This window comes from Pelodiscus sinensis, chromosome 5, assembly GCF_052426305.1.
Source record: "Pelodiscus sinensis isolate ZL-2025 chromosome 5, ASM5242630v1, whole genome shotgun sequence".
Lineage (NCBI taxonomy): Eukaryota > Metazoa > Chordata > Testudines > Trionychidae > Pelodiscus > Pelodiscus sinensis.
In genome coordinates this window covers 91,362,191-91,384,408 of record NC_143056.1, presented here as the reverse complement: position 1 = coordinate 91,384,408, position 22,218 = coordinate 91,362,191, and the positions used below count along the sequence as shown (strand labels likewise).

The 22,218-nt window shown below is 42.2% G+C and overlaps 1 protein-coding gene across 1 annotated transcript in view; it reads right to left on the bottom strand.

The window, feature by feature from the left end:
* PRMT3 (protein arginine methyltransferase 3) overlaps positions 1-22,218 on the bottom strand; it is a 111,634-nt gene that overhangs the window by 44,360 nt on the left and 45,056 nt on the right. The window contains exons 11-12 of the mRNA XM_075927736.2: positions 14,580-14,658; positions 5,543-5,730 (exon numbers count right to left, since the gene is read on the bottom strand). Coding sequence (XP_075783851.2) covers positions 5,543-5,730; positions 14,580-14,658 — 267 coding nt within the window. The remainder of the gene's footprint in view (positions 1-5,542; positions 5,731-14,579; positions 14,659-22,218) is intronic.

The window sequence follows — 22,218 nt, the reverse complement described above, 5'->3', positions numbered from 1 at the left end:
GAGCAAAAATGACGGCTCACTAGGTATGCAAATGAGGCTCAGCACTATTCCATGCTTAGCCTCATTTGCATACTTTTGGCACAAGAAGCCGCTAGTGTAGACATAGTCCAAATGGTCTGGGAGCACTTTATAGAGTAAGTCTATGAAGTGCTACCCAACCATTTGTTGTTTTTTTAAGTTTATCCTATATAGACTAACTCAGCTACCCCTCCGAAGCTACTAAATAGAAGTTGGAAGATGGAGCCTTTCACCATTGGTTCAAGTCTTGTTAAGACTGGTAATGACCTTGACTATGTCCATTTGAATGGTAGTCTAAGATGAATGATTTGCTGGCCTCAATCTAGCTCACCATGGATATCTGCCCATATCTCAACGAATGTATGAATATTAACTTGCACCAAAGTTGGCAGGCTCAGCAGAAAAAGAATGTTTAACTATAGAGAATAGTGATAGAAATGTAGCCGTGTTAGTCTGGGGTAGTTGAAGCAAAATGCAGGACAATGTAGCACTTTAAAGACTAACAAGATGGTTTATTAGATGATGAGCTTTCGTGGGCCAGACCCACTTCCTCAGATCAAATAGTGGAAGAAAGTAGTCACAACCATATATACCAAAGGATACAATTAAAAAAATGAACAAATATGAAAAGGACAAATCACATTGCAGAACAGGAGGGGGATGCGGGGGGGGGGGGGGGAAGGAAGGAAGGTAAGTGTCTGTGAATTGAGGATATTAGAGGTAGGGAGAGTGGGATGTTTGTGAGTTAATGGTATTAGAGGTGATAATTGGGGAAACCAATTATCACCTCTAATACCATTAACTCACAAACATCCCACTCTCCCTACCTCTAATATCCTCAATTCACAGACACTTACCTTCCTTCCTTCCCCCCCCCCCTCGCATCCCCCTCCTGTTCTGCAATGTGATTTGTCCTTTTCATATTTGTTCATTTTTTTAATTGTATCCTTTGGTATATATGGTTGTGACTACTTTCTTCCACTATTTGATCTGAGGAAGTGGGTCTGGCCCACGAAAGCTCATCATCTAATAAACCATCTTGCTAGTCTTTAAAGTGCTACATTGTCCTGCATTTTGCTTTAACTATAGAGACTTCTACTTTAAACCTTAACAAGACAGTCTTCCAGCACATAGTTGAGGAATACTGCCAAGGCCTAATGAGAATCTGCTCTGTAGTTATCCATTATGCTGTATGCATTATGGGGATTGAAAATAATAAGACAATTCAGTTCCGGTATCAACAGAGCCTCATTACATATTTATTTAATCTTGTCACAGATCAGAAAATACTTCTCTATGCAAATTTTTGCACTGTACTGATTCTTTTCTTTTATCTTACAACAAATGCAAAATTTGCACAGCAAATTTGCACATTTTCGCTAAGAACAAAGGATAAGTGAACATTTTACTGAGTTTAGAAATAGCACACTTCTAATGCCTATACTCAGCCATCGTTTAGCTAAGCATCATGTAATATTCAAACATTTATCAATGCTGTAGAATTGTTACAGAATATTTCTTTGAACCCAATTCTAACAGGCAATACTCAAAATTAATGAACAGTTAATGTGAGGGAAGTGTACTAAACTATTTCCTTTTATAATCTTATGTGGAAGAGGAACATTTTTGTAATTTCCTAGATGTATTAAAACCATTTATTATGTGGAACAGTTATTGATTAAAATTGTTTACCTATAATATCATTCTTGCGTAACTCATTAATTTTACTAACGTTTGTACAGCGAACACTAAGAAACAAAGTAGTTCAAGATTTACGGATTTATTTTAAAAATATATTTCTAAAATTATGTGAAATGTATAATTTTAAACTGTAAAATAGTGTAAGCATTATACCAGATGTGTATGGTAACAGGCCTATTTTGTGACTGCATACCCTGGTCTTTTTATACAGATCAGAAAATGATTGTCCCTAAAGGTATATATTAAACAGAGCTTATTTCACTATTTGATAGAGTAAATACATATTTAATGGGTAATCAACTTTAGGGTTAGTGTGTTCAGTAATGTGACAGAAATAGAGTTAGTGCTATATTATAGATAGGGTAAGGAGCAATACCTAAAGTTAAGACATTACCTTTTAAAAGATTATTTTCAGTTATGACTTAGCCTAAAAGATTGCTTAGGCTGAAATTTTCCATATTAGCAGTCTGCTTAAGTCTGATTTGTCCATGTTAAATATTGCTTCAGTGATTTAGTTTAAAAGCACCAGTTCCTCCATCCTTTAAAACAGAGTCTTGAAATCTGGTAAGGGGTGGCCTTTGTATCAACAATATGCCTTTTGTAACCGTGCGAAAATTCACCCAGATGAGCCAAAATTATAAACCTTAGAATAAATCTCATGCAGAGAATTGCTGGAATTCTGTAGCTGAATTTTCCAAAGATTCTGTCTGCACTGAGCGTGCTGAATGCCTACAGATTCCTGGCACTGACCAAACTGCATCTCCACAGACCAAGCTCCATACTAGGTTGCAGGGGCAAAGCTGGCCTTTCTGACATAGCTGCCAGGCACAAGTGCTTTCAATGCTCCTTCACCTTCTCACCTCAGCTGGTGGTGAGAAGAAGTCAAGGAGAAAACAACCACACAGGAAAGAAGAAGGCTGAGGAAAGGAACAGGAGCTGGGGCTGGAGAGACATAAGAAAGATAAGAGAAGATCTGAGAACAGCAAGAGGAGGAAGGGCAGGAACAGGATGGGCAAGAGCAGGGTCTACATCACAAGAGAACACTCCCCTAGAAAAACAAAAATTGAACCCAATATTCCTCAACCCACAATATTCCTTTACTAACAAATAACTGACACTCACTAGCAAAATGTGTCTCCATCCCCCTTTTGTGGCAGGTTCAGAAAAGAACAGCCTTCTATAGCTACCAGCTACCCCATTAGCTCAAGTGACAGAAGTGTGTGCTGTAGATCTAAAGATGCCAACCTTGCTAATGACCCTCGTGGGAATCAGTATGGTTCTACAGGACTTAGTTGTAAGAGGTTAGAAAATTACATCCACAAGGCAGTCCAATGTTCCCATGGAGAACTGGATTCTATCCCTGCCTCTGGCACAGAGTTCCTGTGTATTATTGGCCAATCACACTGGCAGGAATTGGGGACTGCAGCAGAACCGTTCTCTGAGCAACGTAAGTGCAGCTGGCCTATAGTGAGCTACCTAACGGGCTAATATTGCATGAACGGTTGGAAAAGTCAGCTGCCTAGCTCAGAAGCAGCAGCTGTGATAGTTCCTGCACCTGCTTCTACTTGTTCCCAACTTTGCTCCTGCCTTGTCTTGTTACAGGTAATTCGCTCTGACCCTTCACACTGGCATCTGACTCCAGTTCTGTCCCTAAACTCCAATTCCTGGCTACTGATTCCTGCTCCAATTACTTGGGATGATTGCCCATGTCCCTATCTCGGATACATGAACCTAAATGTTCACAGGGGGCCATGGTGTAATCCTCATTTTGTGAAGACCCAAACAGAGAAACCTGAAGTTTGATTTGCAGAAGCGCTGAGCACTCCGCTGTATCATCAGGAGCTCTGTTCTGGACTAGGGATGTTAAATATTGAGTAATTGACCAAAAAATCAATGCATTTTGCATCGATATTCAATTAGTCGATAGGGCGCCTCCACCTTTGAAGTGTAGCTCTAGGGCTGTTGCTACAATTCAAAGGCGAAAGTACCACGTGGAGCTCAGGGTCACTCCCCCGCTGACTCCAGGCTCAATGATGCGATGAAATGCCGCGGGGAGCCTGGCATCTGAAACACCGTGTGCAGCCTAAGTGGCAGCGCCGCATGGAGCCCCGGATCAGTTGGGCACTTCTCCACTGACCCTGGGCTCCATGCGGTGCTGTCACTTTGAAATACCACAAGGAGCCCGGGGTCAGCGGTGGAGTCCCCAGCTGATCATGGGCTCCACGCAGCACTGCTGCTTTGAAACACCATGTGCAGCCTGGGGACACCCGAGCTGGCTCCGGGCTGCACGTGGCATTTCAAAGCAGCAGTGCTGCATGGTTCCCAGGATCTGGCTCCAGGCTCCATACAGTGCTGCCACTTTGAAGTATCCCTACCTCTCCCCCTCCCTTGGAGGCTGCAAAGGGGGGGGGGGGTGGAGGGGAGAACGACTAGTCAACTAGCTTGTTAAATATCCAATAAGCATTTGTTATAAATGCTATGAAGTGATATAAAATACCTATGAGGTGCTACAAAATACTCTGAAAAAATTCTAGACATAGGCTTCTAAAGATGGACACCCAAAATTAGTGGACACTAGACAATTTTGGCTTTCAACTCTATACGTCAGTTTCACACAGTACTGGGACATGTAGCTATACCAAACTGGCACAGGCAACATCTTGTGGGCTATTGCGGAGCTGCCCATCGCTCCATATTAATTCTGAGTTGGCAGCATACCAGCACATTCTGAAGCCATTGCTAATTCATCCTAGGCATGTTGTAACTCAGTAATAAAAGACAGCCAGCCTGCAGGACACATTTTAATCTCTGTCAAAGTTTATAAATCCAAGATAACCTTGTATTTGATAAGAAATGAATATAAGCAAGGGAAACCTTGAGCACTAGAAGTATTTAGGCAGAATTCCTTTCCAGAAATTCCTGTAATTTCCCTGGTGAGTTGAAACTAATTCATATAGGTGTAAGAGTCAAATATTTGAAAGGAAGATAGCAACAGCTTTTAATGAAAACAGAGAACATGGAGCTAGTTGGGTTGTTTTGTCTCCTTACAGTCTTAAAATTGTGTAGCCTCTTTTCTACAGGATGGAGGTGAAAGAGACAAGAAGGGGTAGCTGGTGGTTTCCCAGCTATCCACAGATGTACCCGTTTTATCTGCATCCAGAAGAAACAAACACCTCTTTTCTGGCAACCCTTTGTCCTATGGAGGTGGCCTACACTGTTTGTGCAATTTGCCATCCAGCATGCACATAAAAATTTCAGACAAGTGAGTGTTCTAGAATTTAACCTCAGCCAGCAGATGTACATTACTAAAGGCACCAGTATGAAATACAAATCACAAAATCTCTTTACACAGAATGGTATTTGCTTTGTAATCATTCATCTCCTTTGCATGGTCATTACAAAAAGCATGGACTCATTTCATAGGGGAACCTGCTGATATAAGCGGACATGAAAGTCAGAAATTTGTAGCAAGATACGGGGGCAAAATTATGTAATTGATTTATTTCCTATGTTTGGGAAGGGAAGAAGAAACACCTGGAATAGGGAAAGTGATTTAGAGGAAAAAAGTTGAAGATTATTACTTTTACATATCAGGAGCCCTAAGTTTCTAAACAGAACTTTAAATACCAAACACTAGGTGCATGTATTTTATTGTGTGAAACCTTAGCATTTGTTTCAGTTATCAGGCTCCTCTAGATTAAATATGTTTTACTAATCTTTTCCATATGGAACTCAATCACATTAAAAGAATTTATGAACAGAAATAAACTGAAGGATGCACTTTTAGTTTGTTTATAATGTATGTAAGTATTTGGTACAGTACCTTAATGACACTGGTCTCAGATATAAGTGTGCTTGGATCCACTACCTCCACAACAGCTTCTGGAATTACAGCCTTCTTCATACAGGACATGTTGAAGCCATACACATCATCCCAAAAAGACAGTCTATCCGCATGTTTATTCCGATCACCTATAGCCACCAAGCTAATGGTGCAGATATCCGGGTAGACTGCAACAAACAGAAAGGACTAGAAGTGAAAAAATGAAAATTAAGATTCTCTTAAATTTTTAAGATGAGTAACTAATGAAAAAAAGAACAGATTTTGATAGGGATGGCAATGTGTAGACAAAAAAAACACGATTAACCAATAAATCTAGTTAATCCTGTTGACTACATGCATTCCCAATCCCCTTGCTGCCTCTATAGAGAGGCAGCAGCGCAGAAGGGGGAGAAGAGAAGAAGAGGTAGGAGCTAGCTTTTTAGCCAGCTCCCCACAAACACCAGATCCTGTGGAACCATCTACCCCACCCCCCAACTTCACGCTGCTGCCTCTGATAGAGAGGCAGCAGCGCAGAAGATGGGGGGGGTGGGCAGGTGAGGGCTGATACACGTGGGGAGCCAGCTTTTAAGTTGGCTCTCTGTTTTTAAGACAGCTTTATGTTTTTAACCCAACTGCTCTATGGTGCTGCCTGCCCCCACCTTGCTGCCTCCCACAGAGGTGGGGGTGGGGAAGGAGCCAGTGCTCAGGGGGAGACAGCTTAGAAAACTGGCTCCCCATGAGCACCAGATCCCACATGCTGCTGCCTCTATTAGAGCAACAGCACATGGGAGAGAGGGGAGGCTGCTCCATAGGATACCAGCATAGCCTCTGTATGCAGGGAGCTCGGACCCTCACAGAGGCTGCTGCAAACCTCGCACTGCTGCCTCTGATACAGAGGCAGTAGCGCAGGGTGACAGGGATCTCTCCAGGTATGGGGCCAGGAGCGCAATGGATGCTGGCCCCGACCCTGGGGACTATTGAATAATTTGTAACTGCAGAGTTTTGATGTGGTTACATGATTATTTCAATTAGTCTCTATCATCCTTAGATTTTAATGCTTGCACAGAGACAACCATTTCATAGGCTGAAGTTCTTTTAGCCACAGGATATGGATACACTAGACTCTCAAACTTTCCTGACCATTGGAAAATGATCAATTCTTTAATAAAGGTTTAACATCAATAAACACACAAATGTATACAAATGGAATTTTTTGGGGGGCTAAATATAAGTAGTACATTGCAAGGCACTTTACCATTAACAATGTTTTTACTGAGAAGTGAGGCAAAATGATAGTAATAGATAAGCTAGGTTTCTTTTCTTTTCCAGCATCTGGTGAATTGCAAAATTGATTTCATCTTCAATTTTACTTGAAATTTTAGCTTTATGAGAGTGAGCATGATGGAATCAGTAAGATGCTGGGGATGGTAGGAAGACAAATATACAAACCAATTATGTATTTTTTCTTTATGTAGCCAAAGCAGGTTTATTCCAAAGGAAGTTCTTGTTAATTAAAAAAAAGGCATCTTTGCTAAAGAAGCTACCATAAAATATTCAGTAAGAAAGCAACAGCTTGACAGCTGGAAAAAACATACAGAAATAATTAGGGATGTTGTGATATTCTGAACAGAAACTGCAGCTTTCTGGCTTGCTCTTTTAAATAGTCTTCGTTAAGAATATTTGTAAAATCTAAGTATTAACTACTCTCATATCCCAACAAGTTGGAGAATACCATCCCCACTCTACAGAAGAGGAAACTAAAGCAAAATTATTGACTTTTTCCAAGAGAAGGCTCTGATTAACTCAACAGGAAAAATGTAATATAATGACAGCTGAAAGGGCAGCAGCCTAACATGTACTGTTTGCAACCAATCAGTTGCTTTTCACACACCTGACAGCTGTCACACAAAACCAGCATCTGGTTTGTAAGCAGTTTCCTGGAGCAAGTGACAAGGGGCTGCAGTTTTTCAAAGCTTCCCTATTGCTGCTCAGTGCCACACAGACTTACTAACTGCAGTTTGTTAATTTTTGCCTCCCTGCATTTCAAGCTTCATCCTGGGTCACAAGGGATACTCCAATGAGATTTCAGATTATGAAATAAACTGACTCAGAAGGCAAGGGAAATTTCCTGAATGTCACTGCTGCGCTGTAAATTGGTTAATAAGGTTTGCAGGAAGGGTTCCAAAGCAATTAGGAATTTTGCTTCCAGGGCCAACAATATTGTGATGGTGTCCTCAAAATTGCATCTGTGTTGTGAACTGTGTCTGCAGCTCTTAGCAATAGCATGCTACAGCGTATTGGTCAGTTTCACTCACCATCTTTCTAGTTGTTTCTAAAAATTAAACCCTCCCTACTTCACTCTGGTCTGACTCATTCCTAACCTTTTCCCATCCAATCCTGACACGCCTGTCATTTAGTTTTCTTTGACTGAAGCTATAATTGAATACTTATTCCTTCTCACAGGTGAAATTAGCAAAATGCTGATTGGACAGAAGCACTCAGCATCAGCTCACAAATTCATAGCTTTGACATCTGTGTCCTTCTCGACTCACTGCCCAGAAATCATTTGTCACTGGTAACAGATCACGTGGTGAGCAGAGTAAGATGGGAAATCCTTTATCCCTTAGTAATGCCTCACAAATTTCAGGACATTAAAGGCTAATCTATAAACCTCAGGGTACACAGAAATGATTCCAAGTAAACAATAAAGTTATTTGGTCATGAACAAGCAAACATGACCATTTTCTACATACAAAAATAAAACCTTGTGCATCAAGCTTACTCAAATCATTGTGTATTTCAGCCAAATATATGAGAAAACACATGCCCAAACAAGAAAAATAGCTATGCATAACAAACAGATAAGAACTGTGTACCAAGAACGTTACATTCACAAACAAAGGTATTATGTACTGTACCCACATCATCCCACATATTTTGGCACCAGTTACTATGGGGAGCTGATAAAGTAAGTTGGGGCAAATAGTATTTAATCAAGCATAAAACTGGAGATCTAGAATTCATTCCTGGCTCAGCCTGACTTACTGCAAAAATTATGGCCCAGTCACAACCTCTTCTGAAATGAGGAAATTTGACACAAGAGAGACCCTAATACTTATTCACCTCATGAAGTGGTTAGAGATCCAGAAATAAGATTTGTTCCAAACTTTCAGGACCTTAATATTGTACCGCTAGCTGAAGGCTGGCCAGAAAGTTTTATTCAGTAACAGATTTATACTTTTAGTTGTCTAGGTTTGGAAGTGTCTTAAATTCTACTGCTACTCATACTTACAGAGCTGACCTTTTTTGTGTTACAGAGACTAGGGATCTTTTGCTGCCAGGACCCCACCTGCTGGCTGATTTATGGGGTGACATTGGTCTGTCTCAGAGGCAAAGATTCACCTTCCATACCAGTTGGCAGAAGAACAAGAATTAATCAGTGCCTAAAGCAAAAAGTATTCTATTTAAAATCTAGCTAAATGAGCTGAGCAGACAGCAGGTTAATAACATGGAATTGCAGAAAGAAAAGGGATGAGAGAATTCCTAGGACTGATCCTGAACCAGCGCATTCTGTCCCTCGAGGAAAAGGAAGAAAGCTCAGATTTCTCTCAATCCTTCAAGTAGTGCTCATGGAGAACAACATACCACCCCCCATTTTCAACAACACGAATAGTATGCTAAGCTAAATGGGAGGTAAAATGCTTCTTGGGGTATGTTAGCATCTACACAGCCGGCAGTTAATTTTGAAAAAATGTCAAAATACTGTGAAGCTGGAGGACTTCTTACTCCGACTCCTGTAACCCTCACTGTACGAGGAGTAAGGGTAGTCGGAGGAAGAGTCCTCAATTTCGAAATAAGCACTGTGTAGACACTCCCAATTTCGAAATAAGTTATTTCAAAATAAGCTACACAATTGACGTAGCTCAATTTGTGTAGTTTTTTTCAAGTTAAGCCCTGCTCAGACCTGGTCCTAGGGCAAGGCAAGCAAGGAAAAAGCCTTGGGTCCCAAACATTTGGGCCACACACTGCTGAGTATTCACCATCTACCAGCTGGACCCGGGGCCCCACTCCCAACATCCTGCCTTAGTCCCCGCAAATTGTTTGGCTGGGCCTGGCCCTGCTGTGTAGATGCACCCCACAGTGTTCTAAGATGTGCTCAGAGCAGAGGTTAAAAAAACCACACTGCTAAATGTCACTGTTACATTACAGAATGCCAAAAATCTTTAATATAGCTGTACTAGACAGTAAGCAATTCAGGACAAGGTATCTATAGGAAGCCCAACACAATTGGACCGCAATTCTGACTAGAGCTTCTGTTCACTATTGTAAATCAAAAAAGCATTAACCTGGAGCAACACTACATATGTTTCTTTTTTCCTCTAACATAAGAATACTTATTTCTTGTTCAAATGTGTAATCTTCAGCTTTATAACTGAATGCCACAGAATTCCAAAATAGTGCTTTTTTTTTTTTTGCTGGCACTCCTCTACTCGCATGAAAGCACACTGCAATCAGAACAGTGCACTGCAGCGAGTGCTGTTACAAAGTCATTAATCCAATCATTAGGTCAGTGTGGTGAAACTGAATATAGGCATGGTTAGTACAACATGGAAACATTGAGTGTGAACATCTGCAATAGAAAAAGGTCAACATGAAATATAAGAGAAATCTTACATTAAAATGTATAGTCTACACATCAGTATTACAGGAAAAGCATGCAATATTTAAAGGCATATTCATAACACCCATTATATTATTATCAAAACCAATTATATTGGGTAAATTAGTCTATCCAACCCACCTCTGGCTTTTTTCCTAGGAAAGGAAGAGCACACCTTTCCTGGGATAAACATGGAGATGTAAAAAACTTCTGACACTATTTATAATCACTGCCTTTTCATAACATTTCCAGTGTCTAGGATTGTTTATGTACGCCAAGAATATTAATTGTTGACCTTAATTTCCATTCCTCCCCCCAAATCCCTAATTTAGTGCCATATTGGTTTTATTTTGGCTTATGCTCAAAAAACACAAAACAAAACCCACCAAGCCTCAATGCCAACACTTTCAAAATTAAGGCACAGAATTTGGTTTGCATCTCTTATTTAAAAAAGCCTCCCCCCCACACACACCACCATTTTATAATCCTATGTTGGGCCCCATAATTCTTAAAGACAGCCTTGTCTAATAGGAGCCAACACATGAAGTTCTTTTTCTGGGAAAATTTAGTTTTAACAACCAACCAAGAAGGGCTGAGGACACCAAAATCATTTTTCTACACCATCCATACTAGATCCAAAAATAGTAATTTCTTCTTCTGCCCCTTATCCAAAAAAATCCAAATCTTCCTCTGTCCTGGCAAAAGACCTTTGCCCATGCCTGAGTATTAACCATATTCATTAATGGGTCACTAAGGCCAAAAAACAGCAAAACTGAAAACAAAAGATTATACAGGCAGTCCCCGACTTACGCGGATCCGACTTATGTCGGAGCCGCACTTACGAACGGGGCTTTCTCGCCCCGGAGGTCGAGGTGGCGGATTGCTACCTGCGAGCTCCGGGGCGAGAAAGCCCCGTTCGTACTGGAGACCATCTCCAGCAGACCAGGGGCACCGGGCGGGTTCCCGCGCTTCTGAGGCTTTGCCAGAGCAAAGCCTCAGAAGCGCGGGGAACCACCGCTGCTGCCGCTTCAGTCCGGGTGCCTGTGGTCTGCTGGGGACCGTCCCCAGCAGACCACAGACACCGGGACTGAAGCTGCAGCTGCGGCGGGGTCCCGCGCCTCTGAGGCTTTGCCAGAGCAAAGCCTCAGAGGCGCGGCACCCTGCTGCCGCTGCGGCTCTGCTCCCCGTGTCCCTGGTCTGCTGAGGGGGGCGGCGCAGCTAGTGTGCCCCCCCCCCCCAGCAGACCAGACTTTTGTTTTGGACCCTGGGGCAGAGCAGCTGGGGTGCTGCCGATTGGTCCTGCAGCGCCGCTCTGGGCACTACTGGACCAACCCGGCAGCACCCCAGCTGCTCTGCCCCAGGTCCTGATTCAGCCGCTGCTGGTCAGTTTCAGCAGCGGCTGAATCAGGACGCCTGGGGCAGAGCAGATGGGGTGCTGCTGGGTTGGTCCAGTAGCACCGAGGAGCGGCGCTACTGGAGCAACCCAGCAGCACCCCAGCTGCTCTGCCCCAGGCGTCCCCAAGTCAGCTTCTGCTGAAACTGACCAGCGCTGACTACAGGAAGCCCGAGGCAGAGTTGCTCTGCCCCGGGCTTCCTGAAATCAGCTGCTGATCAGTTTCAGTAGCAGCTGACTTGGGGACGCCTGGGGTTCTTAAGTTGATTCTGTATGTAAGTCAGAACTGGCGGTCAGTTTCAGCAGCCGCTGAATCTGGACGCCAGTTCCGACTTACATACAGATTCAACTTAAGAACAAACCTACAGTCCCTATCTTGTACGTAACCCGGAGACTGCCTGTACATTTATATGAAGAAAAAGAATATCCAGAGTTGTTATATATAAGACTAACAAATTTGGAAGACAAAGCCTCATACTTCAGGGTTTAATCCAATCTTTAACTACAAGGGAGTAGGAGGAAACCTAACATGCAATGTAGATTACTCCACATCTCTTTAAAGTACTTTCTTACACTATCCTCTTAAACACCTGATCCTGACAGACTAACCACAAGCCTGATCCACGACAATTCCTATGTCCTTACTACACCTTAGTGTACTTCCAACTTCCCGTCAACTAACATTACCCATCTCCATTTCATTTAAAAAACAGCCCTCTACATTTTGCCCACTCCAACCATGTAATTTATCCTTTACTTAAATCTGCCTTTTGATTTCCTCTGGCCTTCCACATAAAAGATTTAGGGTTCTCTTCTACAAGACCCACTCAATACAATGACCTGGACTGCATCTGAGATCAAGGCTGTGTCCAGACTCCATGCCTCCGTCGACGGAGGCATGTAGATTAGCCAGCTCGGAAGAGGGAAATGAAGCCGCGATTAAAATAATCGCGGCTTCATTTAAATTTAAATGGCTGCCCCGATCTGCCGATCAGCTGTTTGTCGGCAGATCGGGGGAGTCTGGACGCGATGCCCCGACAAAGAAGCCTTTCTTCATCGACACAGGTAAACCTGGTTTCACGAGGCTTACCTGTGTCGATGAAGAAAGGCTTCTTTGTCGGGGCATCGCGTCCAGACTCTCCCGATCTGCCGACAAACAGCTGATCGGCAGATCGGGGCAGCCATTTAAATTTAAATGAAGCCGCGATTATTTTAATCGCGGCTTCATTTCCCTCTTCCGAGCTGGCTAATCTACATGCCTCCGTCGACGGAGGCATGGAGTCTGGACACAGCCCAAGTGTCTTATCACAGCTCTACACTTTTGCTCCACCAACTATACCAGTCTTGATATACAATTTCTCTTTAACACCCCTTTTCATGCCATTCCATCTGAATACCAGCTTGTCAAGGCATCCCTTCTTTCAATACACCTCCCTAAATACTCATATTCTGCATTATCCACAAGAACAGCATCATCACTGCTTCTATTCTGTTGAACCTGTACTGAAGAGTCAATGGGCCAATTACTATCATTACAGGCAGCTCAGTTTTATATTAACCAGCTGTCCGAGATCACTAACATTAAAGTCCTTTCTGATAATAAGAAATTTTGAGAGGCAAGAACCAATGACAACTATGTTGCCAAACTGGTAATGGATCAAGACTAGGAATGTTAAAATTCATGTAATTAACTGTGTAACCCATGAAAATTTCACGTGGGGAGGGGAGGGGCTGCAGTCAGCTCCCGTCACCCCCTGCGCTGCTGCCTCTATATCAAAGGCAGCAGCGCTGGCAGAAGTGGGTAACACAGGAGCCAGGAGCCTGTGTGTAACCATGAAAGTTAATTGATGAGCCCAGTTACACTTTCACATCCCTAATCAAGACTAGTATAGACCACAACTACCAATCTACAGCTGCAGTACTAAGAGTAATAAATTCATAATTTATTTAATCTAAGATAATATATCACTCAAAGACAGACCCAAGATTCTTGAAATACTGAAAGCCATTCTGGTAACTGACCTGTACTTTTCCTTAGCTACACAAGATTTTTAATTAAGCCAATTATCTTGTCCTGTTTTGTAACAGAAAAGCAAAATTGGGAACATTAAAAATTCCCAAAATTAATGTTGGGCATAGAAATGTAGATTGAAAATAGCAAAAAATCAGCTGGCATCCTGGGAATGAATATATTATATGCATAAATTGCAGGGGGATGTTGGGTGTGAAAGCAAGTAACAAAGCAGTTTTACAAAAATGTCTTCCAGTAAGGACCTTAACTAGAAAGCTTTACATGTCAAAAAGGGTTTCAGAGGGGAGCCATGTTAGTCTAACTTTAAAAACAATGAGTTGTCCTGTGGCATCTTAGAAATCATGTAGTTCCGATTTCGGTTTCTTACAGCTGGAGGCTAATTCAGAATAGCCCAGTGAGTGCATCCAAATAGAATAGATGCAAAAATAAGATCTGAGAGGGAAAAGTGTATTTTTTTCCTCAAATATGTTACTTTGAAACATGGAGTTGGGTAGATTTGTAATGACTACACCCCCAAATGATTAAATTCTCCCAGAAATAGACAGCTTTGTTCTCTGTGTACATAGGGCACATAGTCTAAGCAAAGTTAATATACTTTTCAACCTTAAAACAGGTGATGGGAAAGACTACATAAAACACTGAAGGATTTACACAGGTGAAAATGAAGCAGTATGCTGTATCTGGTTGCAAGCATATCCTGTTATTTACTAACTTCCATTGCTTTCTTTCAATACAAATTGTTCTTGAGAACACCATTAACTTTAAGGCCTGAGTAATCTCATCTAATACTCTATTACCTCTATGGTAAGTGAATGCCTTGAAGCTTCCTCTAATGGAAATATTTTTCTCTTTGACGGAGAACTCTCTCAGCTACATATAGCGTATTGTAAGTCTTTGGTTTCATTTAGCTTCCTCCCCCAGAGCTGGATTATTAAAAAAATTCTGAACCAACCTGAGCCTCCCTCTGTCAGGTACTTCTCCTTTGCATAAATGATAGAATCCAGCATAGATTCAAAAAGAAGGAAATAACCCTGAATGTGGAAAGGAGGGAAAAAAAAAGATAGTTTAGAAATAATTATTTTCTATATCTACAAAACAAATCAAATATTTGTTATTATACCAGTACATCATCTCATCCTATTGAATCACTAGAGAATTTTCAAGCCTTAAAAGGTGATATGATAGATCACCTATCAAACTGAAGATAGAAGTTCTTATATGGACCCTCATGACCATAGTATGTGACGCATATATAAGAATTAATGTTTTCCCTCAATATTGATTTTGGTATAATATTTCTACTGCAGTGTTCTAGTTATATACAGGAGTATCATATGTTTCTCGGATGGCTAAAGCACCTGCTAAATTAGAAGTTGTATACATTAATTATTCACAGAACACTAATCATAAAAGTGTTTCAAAATTAATGCATTTTTACTAAGTTTCAGGTACCACAGGTATACTTGTATATTTACAATACTTTCTAAATAGGATTCCAAAAGAAATCTTGAGTAACACACACAACACAGCCAATGGAACTAGCTACGGATTAGAAATCAGAACTGTAGAACTTCAACAGTGATGAAATGTATATTTTGATGTGATTGTTCAGTAGTTCAAAGTTAATATAAGACAGGACAATCCAGAGATGAAAGTGGGCCAGGAATAGGATACCTTCAAGAAGCGGCCACCCGTGCCAGCCCATACACTGCCAATGTTGAAGTGCTGCTGTAGCATGTATTGTGGCAGTTGAAAGTTTTACAGAAAATTACACAAAATAAGTTTATCAAATACTAACCACCTTTGATTCTGATGGGCTCATGTTACAAAGCATCCTGAAGTTAATAATAAATAATAATAATAATAAAAAAAAAGACTAAGACCAACTGACTACTCAAAACCAGATTCCCTTACTACATGCTAAGCAATCCATCTTACCTGATGTGACAGGTCACTCAGGGTACATCTACACAGGTGAGAAAAAACACCCAGGGCTGACTCCAGTAGAGTATGGTTTGAGTCTTGGCTGAAAAATGGCTGTGTAGACCAGTGCTCCCCAATGTGGTGCCCGCGGGCGCCATGGCGACCGCCGACAACCTGGGCCGGCGCCGGCCCCAGGTGCGCGGCGCTCGGGCGGCCCCAGCCCCGGGGCACATGCGGGTGCGCGACTCTGGTGGTGGCAGCGGCGGCCCCGGGCCCACGGCACATGGCGCTCGGGCGGCCCTGGGGCACATGCCGGCGCCGGGTGCAAGGGCATCCCCGCCCCTGGCATGCCCCAGGACGCACGGCCCCGCCCCTGGGCGCCCGGCGCATGAATGACCCCACGCCCCCAGTGCGTGAGTGGCCCCGCCCTCCGGCGCCCAGAAGCCTCTAAAGGTTGGGGATCACTGGTGTAGACATTTAGGCTCCGAGACCCTATGTGGATGGTGCATCCCAGAGCTCAGGCTCCAGCCCAAGGCCAAAGGTTTACACAGCAACTTTTTTCTGCCCAGTAAGACAAGCCAGCGTCAGCTGAGCTAGGCTAGCCATGGCCATGCTGTGGGTCTTTTATCCCCAGGTGGGCATACCATCAAGGAACCAGGTCTCAGACCTTCCATGACTTTAAAAAGGACAAACATAATAAACAATACACACACAAAGCCCATACAGATACTACTAGGAGTAACAGGAGTTAGACAGCTTCATTTTGCATTAGCTGGGTGTCCAGAAGTCACCATAAGTAACACACACTAGAGATCACCAAAAGGGAAGGAACTGTCGTAAGGACCTTAGCAGAGAAGGTTGGATCACTCTCATCATTCCTATGACAATGGGTTATCAATACACTGCAACCTAGAAATTAAGGCACAATGACTGAATTGGTTATTAGTTATTGCAGAACGGTAGTGGAATATTTACCCATAGCCAGAGCGAGATGGACTGAGAGATCCAGAGACAGTAACTTATTAACTTCCTATTATTATCCAATAACTGAGCTGATAATACTCCTTTACTTCTAGCCATTAACTGGTGTTCAACCATAACAAAATCAGCATTTTCCAGGCTATACAAAGATACTGATGCAAGGCTAATATGTGTTTTTTGTGTATAAATGCAAAGTAGAGGAGTTTTTTAAAGCTCTGAAAAGAATGCAGAGTTTCCAATCAACGACTAACAAAAAAGAGGTGTTACTGATCCTCATGACAGTCTAAATGTTAAAGACATTCAATGATACAGATACGGTTAATTTTTGTACACAAATCTGAGCTTTTCTTTCCTTAATCTGTTGTGTGCCATAGGAAACGGTTGCTTTTATAAGTCATTAAACCAGCAGTAGGGTATAAAAATCCCTCCCTACATGTCCCAAGATGAATTCTTTGACCTTTCCACTATGGATCTTTTGGCTTTCTCTCAGCCCAATGTACTCCCCAGTGCAATATAACAATCCAGTAAGTTACTGGAAACTGTCCTTGCAGCCAGCCAAAAGTCAGCATCACTCTTTAACACTAAGGGATTCAATATACAGTGGTATGTCAAGTATCATTCTATACATTCACCCTTGTGCAAGGCCAATACAAAAAAAAAAACATTTTGTTAATCTTTGCACAGTGGTTAAAGGTTTCACCAGCCACAGAGGTGTTCCTATGTTTACAACCAACCAGGGAAGGGTACAAATGTTCTTCACCTTCTCTGGAGAAGCAGCTGTGCCCTCATTACTTTACCCTCATCTTTGCAGTTACAAAAAATAAAATACAGTAAATTTAGCAACAGATTTCCAGTTTTTGGCAAAAAGAACAAGCCCTGATTCTAGCAATAGATTTGTAAATCTAATTACTTGCATATACTTTAGGAATAGTTCACTTGTTCTTCGTTCGGAATAATGAATACTAATGCCCCAACATTTACTATAGAAACTAGAGCGAGTGAGGTCCTGTGCATTCCCTCATAAAAACTACTCAATTTAAAAAAAAAAAAAGAAGTTCTAAAATACAGGTTAGCAGCTGGCTTTACGTTTCAATGGCATGGAGTAATTCTTTATGAAATTTCTTCTAAAATGCCTGCCAAAGGCAGTGAGAGATGGGGGAGAGGAAGAGGAGGTGGCGGCAATAGATTTTTATTGGACCAAGTACCGTTGGAGACCAAGACCAATAGAAGTTGGTCCAAGAAAGAGATACTACCTCACCTACTTTAGGTCTCTAATATCCTGGCACTGAGAGCTACAACATGTCATCTTCAATGTTTACCAATGAAGTCTAAATGATAAGACTGGGCAATAAATATCCCTTCCCAGAAATACAACCAAACCTTATGTGATGGGGGGACTCACCCCCGCACTCTCGGCCCCTGGAGCCAAGGCCCCGCACCCCGTGCGGCCGATCAGCTTGCGCCGGGAGTCCGGCGCGGCGCGGCAGCACAGGCGGAGGAGCCGGGGGAAACTGGCACGGCCGGCACGCATGCGCAGGGCGGCCGGGGTGATAGCCGGCAGGCACAAGGACCCCGGGGCGGCAGGGCGGCCAACAGCAGAGCGGGCCAGACGCCGAGCGGGGAATTCAAAAGGGCGGCGGGAGGAACAGGCAAGGGGGAGGACTGGGGAGAGCAGGGGAGTTTCTGCTCTCAGCCTCCTCCGCAGGGCACGCCAGAGACTCCGCAGAGCACGCCAGAGACTCCGCAGAAGGCAGTGCAGCGCCCAGAGCCCAAATCCCAGCACCCAAGGCGGATGGCCGGACCAGGGAGGAGCGGGACGGCACGGTCCCAGGACGGCAGCGGTCGCCGGGCGGACAGTTGGGGGCCGGGGGCCCGGCGATCCTGGGGACGACTGGAGTGGACGGCGGAGTAGCGAGCTTGGTGGGAGCCGACTACAGAGAGAGGACCATAGGAGCGGCGAGGTAGAGGCCAGGAACAGGGGCAGCTCAGGACCCATTGCGGCCCGGGCTCGCGAACTGGGGGTGCCCCAGGACCCCTGAACGACTGACCCAGTTACACCTTAGTAAACACCATTGTCCTTTCTCTGACCTTTCCATTGTGGATCTGTTGGCTTTCATCTCAGTCCTATGTACTCCCCGATGCAATATAACAACCTGGTAAGTTACTGGGAAATGTCCTTGGTACTGAATCAAGTCATTTATTACCAATATCAGAACTCTTTGCTCTGTGTGCTGTGCTCATCTGCAGTGTAATTTAGAATGTAATTTCACAGGCTACTGCCTCACCTGTAGGGGTGCCATCTGGAAAGAGAATTATACCTGACATTTTCTCCCATGATGCTCTGGGGCATTCCCTGCCTCCACTTTCACAATGTTCAAATTTGATTTTTATTTATTTAAAAAAACCCACCACCAAACAAACCTGCATTAGCACCTTCAAATATAATTACTGCAAAGGGATCTGTACTGCACAAATCTGTGAGTAGAATATTAATGAGTCAGTCTTGCTACTGGTTGAACTCAGAGACATAAAAGATGTCATGTTCTCTGTAGAAGACCAAACACTGAACAACTCAATTCCTGTGCTATGGAATGAAGCGCTTCTCTCTTACAAAGCTTACCGTTCTTCCACTAACAATCAATATTTAAAACAAAATATCAAGGTTTTTTTCTCCTTTTATGCTTTACAATTATAAATGATGAGACAGGTCTCCAGCTGCCAAAAGGCAATAAAAATCAACATTAAATTCAAGGAAGGTTAAATCAGCAAACTGTCCTGAGTGAACAAAAACGTTGCTAGAAAAATGGGCACATTCCTTTAAAGCAAAGTAACAAAGGTCCTTTCTATGCAAAGAGCTCATGCTACAGAAATTGTCCATAGATATTAATTCAAACCATTTGTTGCTGACACTTAAAAAAAAACAAAAAACTTGATTGTTAAAATTCTCAATACAGAACAAGAGGCCAGATTTACTTCAGTGGTCTCAAAACTCTTGTCAATTGAATAGCATACCATTACATATTTATTTCCTTCTCTATTAGCCTATAATATGCAAAGCCCTGTACTCTGTTATAGTCACAGAAAAATAAAGGCAATTTTCCTTAAATTGTTCAATTCTGAGGACTTGGACTAAAGTCAAAAGTATAGAAAATACCGCGCATAGAGTTTCAGAGCAACACTTAGCAATGTAGGCAGGTTCTCACCCGTAAACAGAAGTACTGTAAATGGCTTTATTTCTTTAGATGCAATAGGAAACATAGCCCTGGCAATAAAAAAAAAAAAAAAAAAAAAAAAAAAAGTACCAGTGCATCTGTTTAGTTACATTTGACAAAATATTTTAGTTTCACCTCTATATATTTCTATAATGTGACTGGGTAGACCACAGAAATCCCTTTGGGGTTGTCCCCCGGTGTGCTGATTACGCCATTGTTGCTCGAATTCCTGCTCTCAGGGGGCTCTTTACTAAACTGCTGCTTGTCCAGAAGCTCTGGTCTCTCTCAGACAAGGTACAGGTTACTGCCCCCCTACAGAGCAACACAGGCACTGAATCACTTCAGCTCTGGGAGGGCTCAACTATTCACAGATCCTTGAGACTTGATCACCTAGCCATTAAGTTGCTCTAGCACTGGTAATGGCCCTCATTAGCACATGGAGAATTATAGATAGATCCACACTTCATATTTCTAATGTCACAAAGAAAGACACCCGCACAAGAGGATATACGCATTCAGCAAATTGTAACTTTAAAAGTGACATGTTACGTGAGGTATTCGCTTTAAAACCTCATTAGTTATGCATAATGATAGGCCCATTTTCAAAACATGGAAGGCCACAACCGTGACACATGACAATATCCTTCAACAAACACAGAGAAGCCTTAAGGAATTAAGATAAGCATTAATTGAGTGATGTTAATATTTTGGGGATCTACTGGATTAAAAATGCAATTGTGAATTGTTATTTCAGAATTGTATGCAACTCTTCTAGGCAACTGTCTAATATAATTTCAGGGCGTATTAGTATTTGAGACAATACAAGTGAAGTAGAATTCCTAGGAAATACTTGGAAACCTGCACTTACAAATTCAGACTTTAAAGCTTTGCTTTGGAAGAAGGGAGGATGAGAGTAGGCAGCCAACAGCCTTTTGTCTGCTGATCATCTGGTACATGAGAAAAGTGTAAAGATGCAGTCTGGATTCTCTAGTAATCACAAAGGGCTTTTGAATAAATAGCCTGAGTGTAAGGCAACTCAGAGCCTTCTTCCAGATCCAGCAAAAATGGAAAGCCCCTGTTTTTAAGAGTTAAATCCCCATAAATCCATAATACTGTATGCTAATTCTGAGTTGAGGTAGATTTGAACCTGATCAAAAAAGATACCCCTTTGGAGGACTCACCTGCCAGAGGCCCACACTGGAGACAATTGGGGAACTCTTATAAGCTTATTAGCATGTACGTAGGTTCTTTTGTTTTTAATATTTTCTCTGTAATGTTTTTTCCTTAAGAATAAACTATACTTGCTTAGAAAGTGTTGTGAGGTACCTTATACAGTGCATACCACCTCTGAGAAGAAAGGCAAGCATCTTATTGCATAGTTTATTTCGAGGTAATTTTAAAACAGCTTATTATCAAATGTATTCCAACAAGTCCTTTAACCCCTGGTGGAACGAGGGTTACAGGGATGCTGGAATAGCACGCCCACTATTTTGAAATATATTTTGAAATAACAGGCATGTTTAAAGACATGGAATTGCTATTTCGGAATACCAGTATCCCAAAATAGCACTGCAGTCTAGATGTAGCCTTAGTCTGTAGAGTAAGGTAACTAGGTGGAAGATCTATAAATATAAATGACACAGAAGGTTGAACCTGATAATCTACAGAGCAATACTATATCAGTGGTTACACAAATAGGACAATCATGTTTCAGTCAAGTACTGTATGCAGAATTACTGTAACTGCTATAAAACATTATTGCTTCTTAAAAATCTGTATCTTCAGGAAAAGGACATAAACTTGATGCTGCCTGCAAACAAGCTTTTGGGCACATAATATCTGCAAATAACACTGTTCTGAGCAAAACTCTGAATTTCTAAACAAACTTGGTATTATAACAAAACTTGACACAGTGATTTCTATTTTAGCAGCACTGTACAAATAGTAATGTTACACACAGATGCACAAAGAAAATCCTGTACAATACTAGAGGTAAGGCACCTTTGCCCTCTGCATATGGTCTGAGCTGGTACAGAAATTCTTATGTTCCTTTATTCACTCAAAACCTGGAAGTCTGGCAACAGTACTTCAAAGCACTTAACATTGCAAACTCTTTGTTCATTGAAGGCACAACTTTAAATCATGGCCCTACTTTATGCAGAAAGGTAAATAAACCCTTTAATTCCTCATACGTCAGCTATGCACTCATCTATTTGAAGGCTCTGCAATCCATCAAGGGGAGATGTTATTTTTGCTCTTCCTGCAGTTTCTTCCTTAGGACTCCACTTGCAAACAGGGCTAAAAGGACTAATACAGAAGAAATGACAACAAGAACTATTTCCTCCAATACTTTGCAAACATGTATAGAAGAAAGAGGACAGGTCATTACTGGGTCACTATTTTCCTCCTCCAAAGCACATTGATCATTGCGGTGAAGTATTCTCTGGTCCAAATGTTCAGACAAGAAATAGCTGA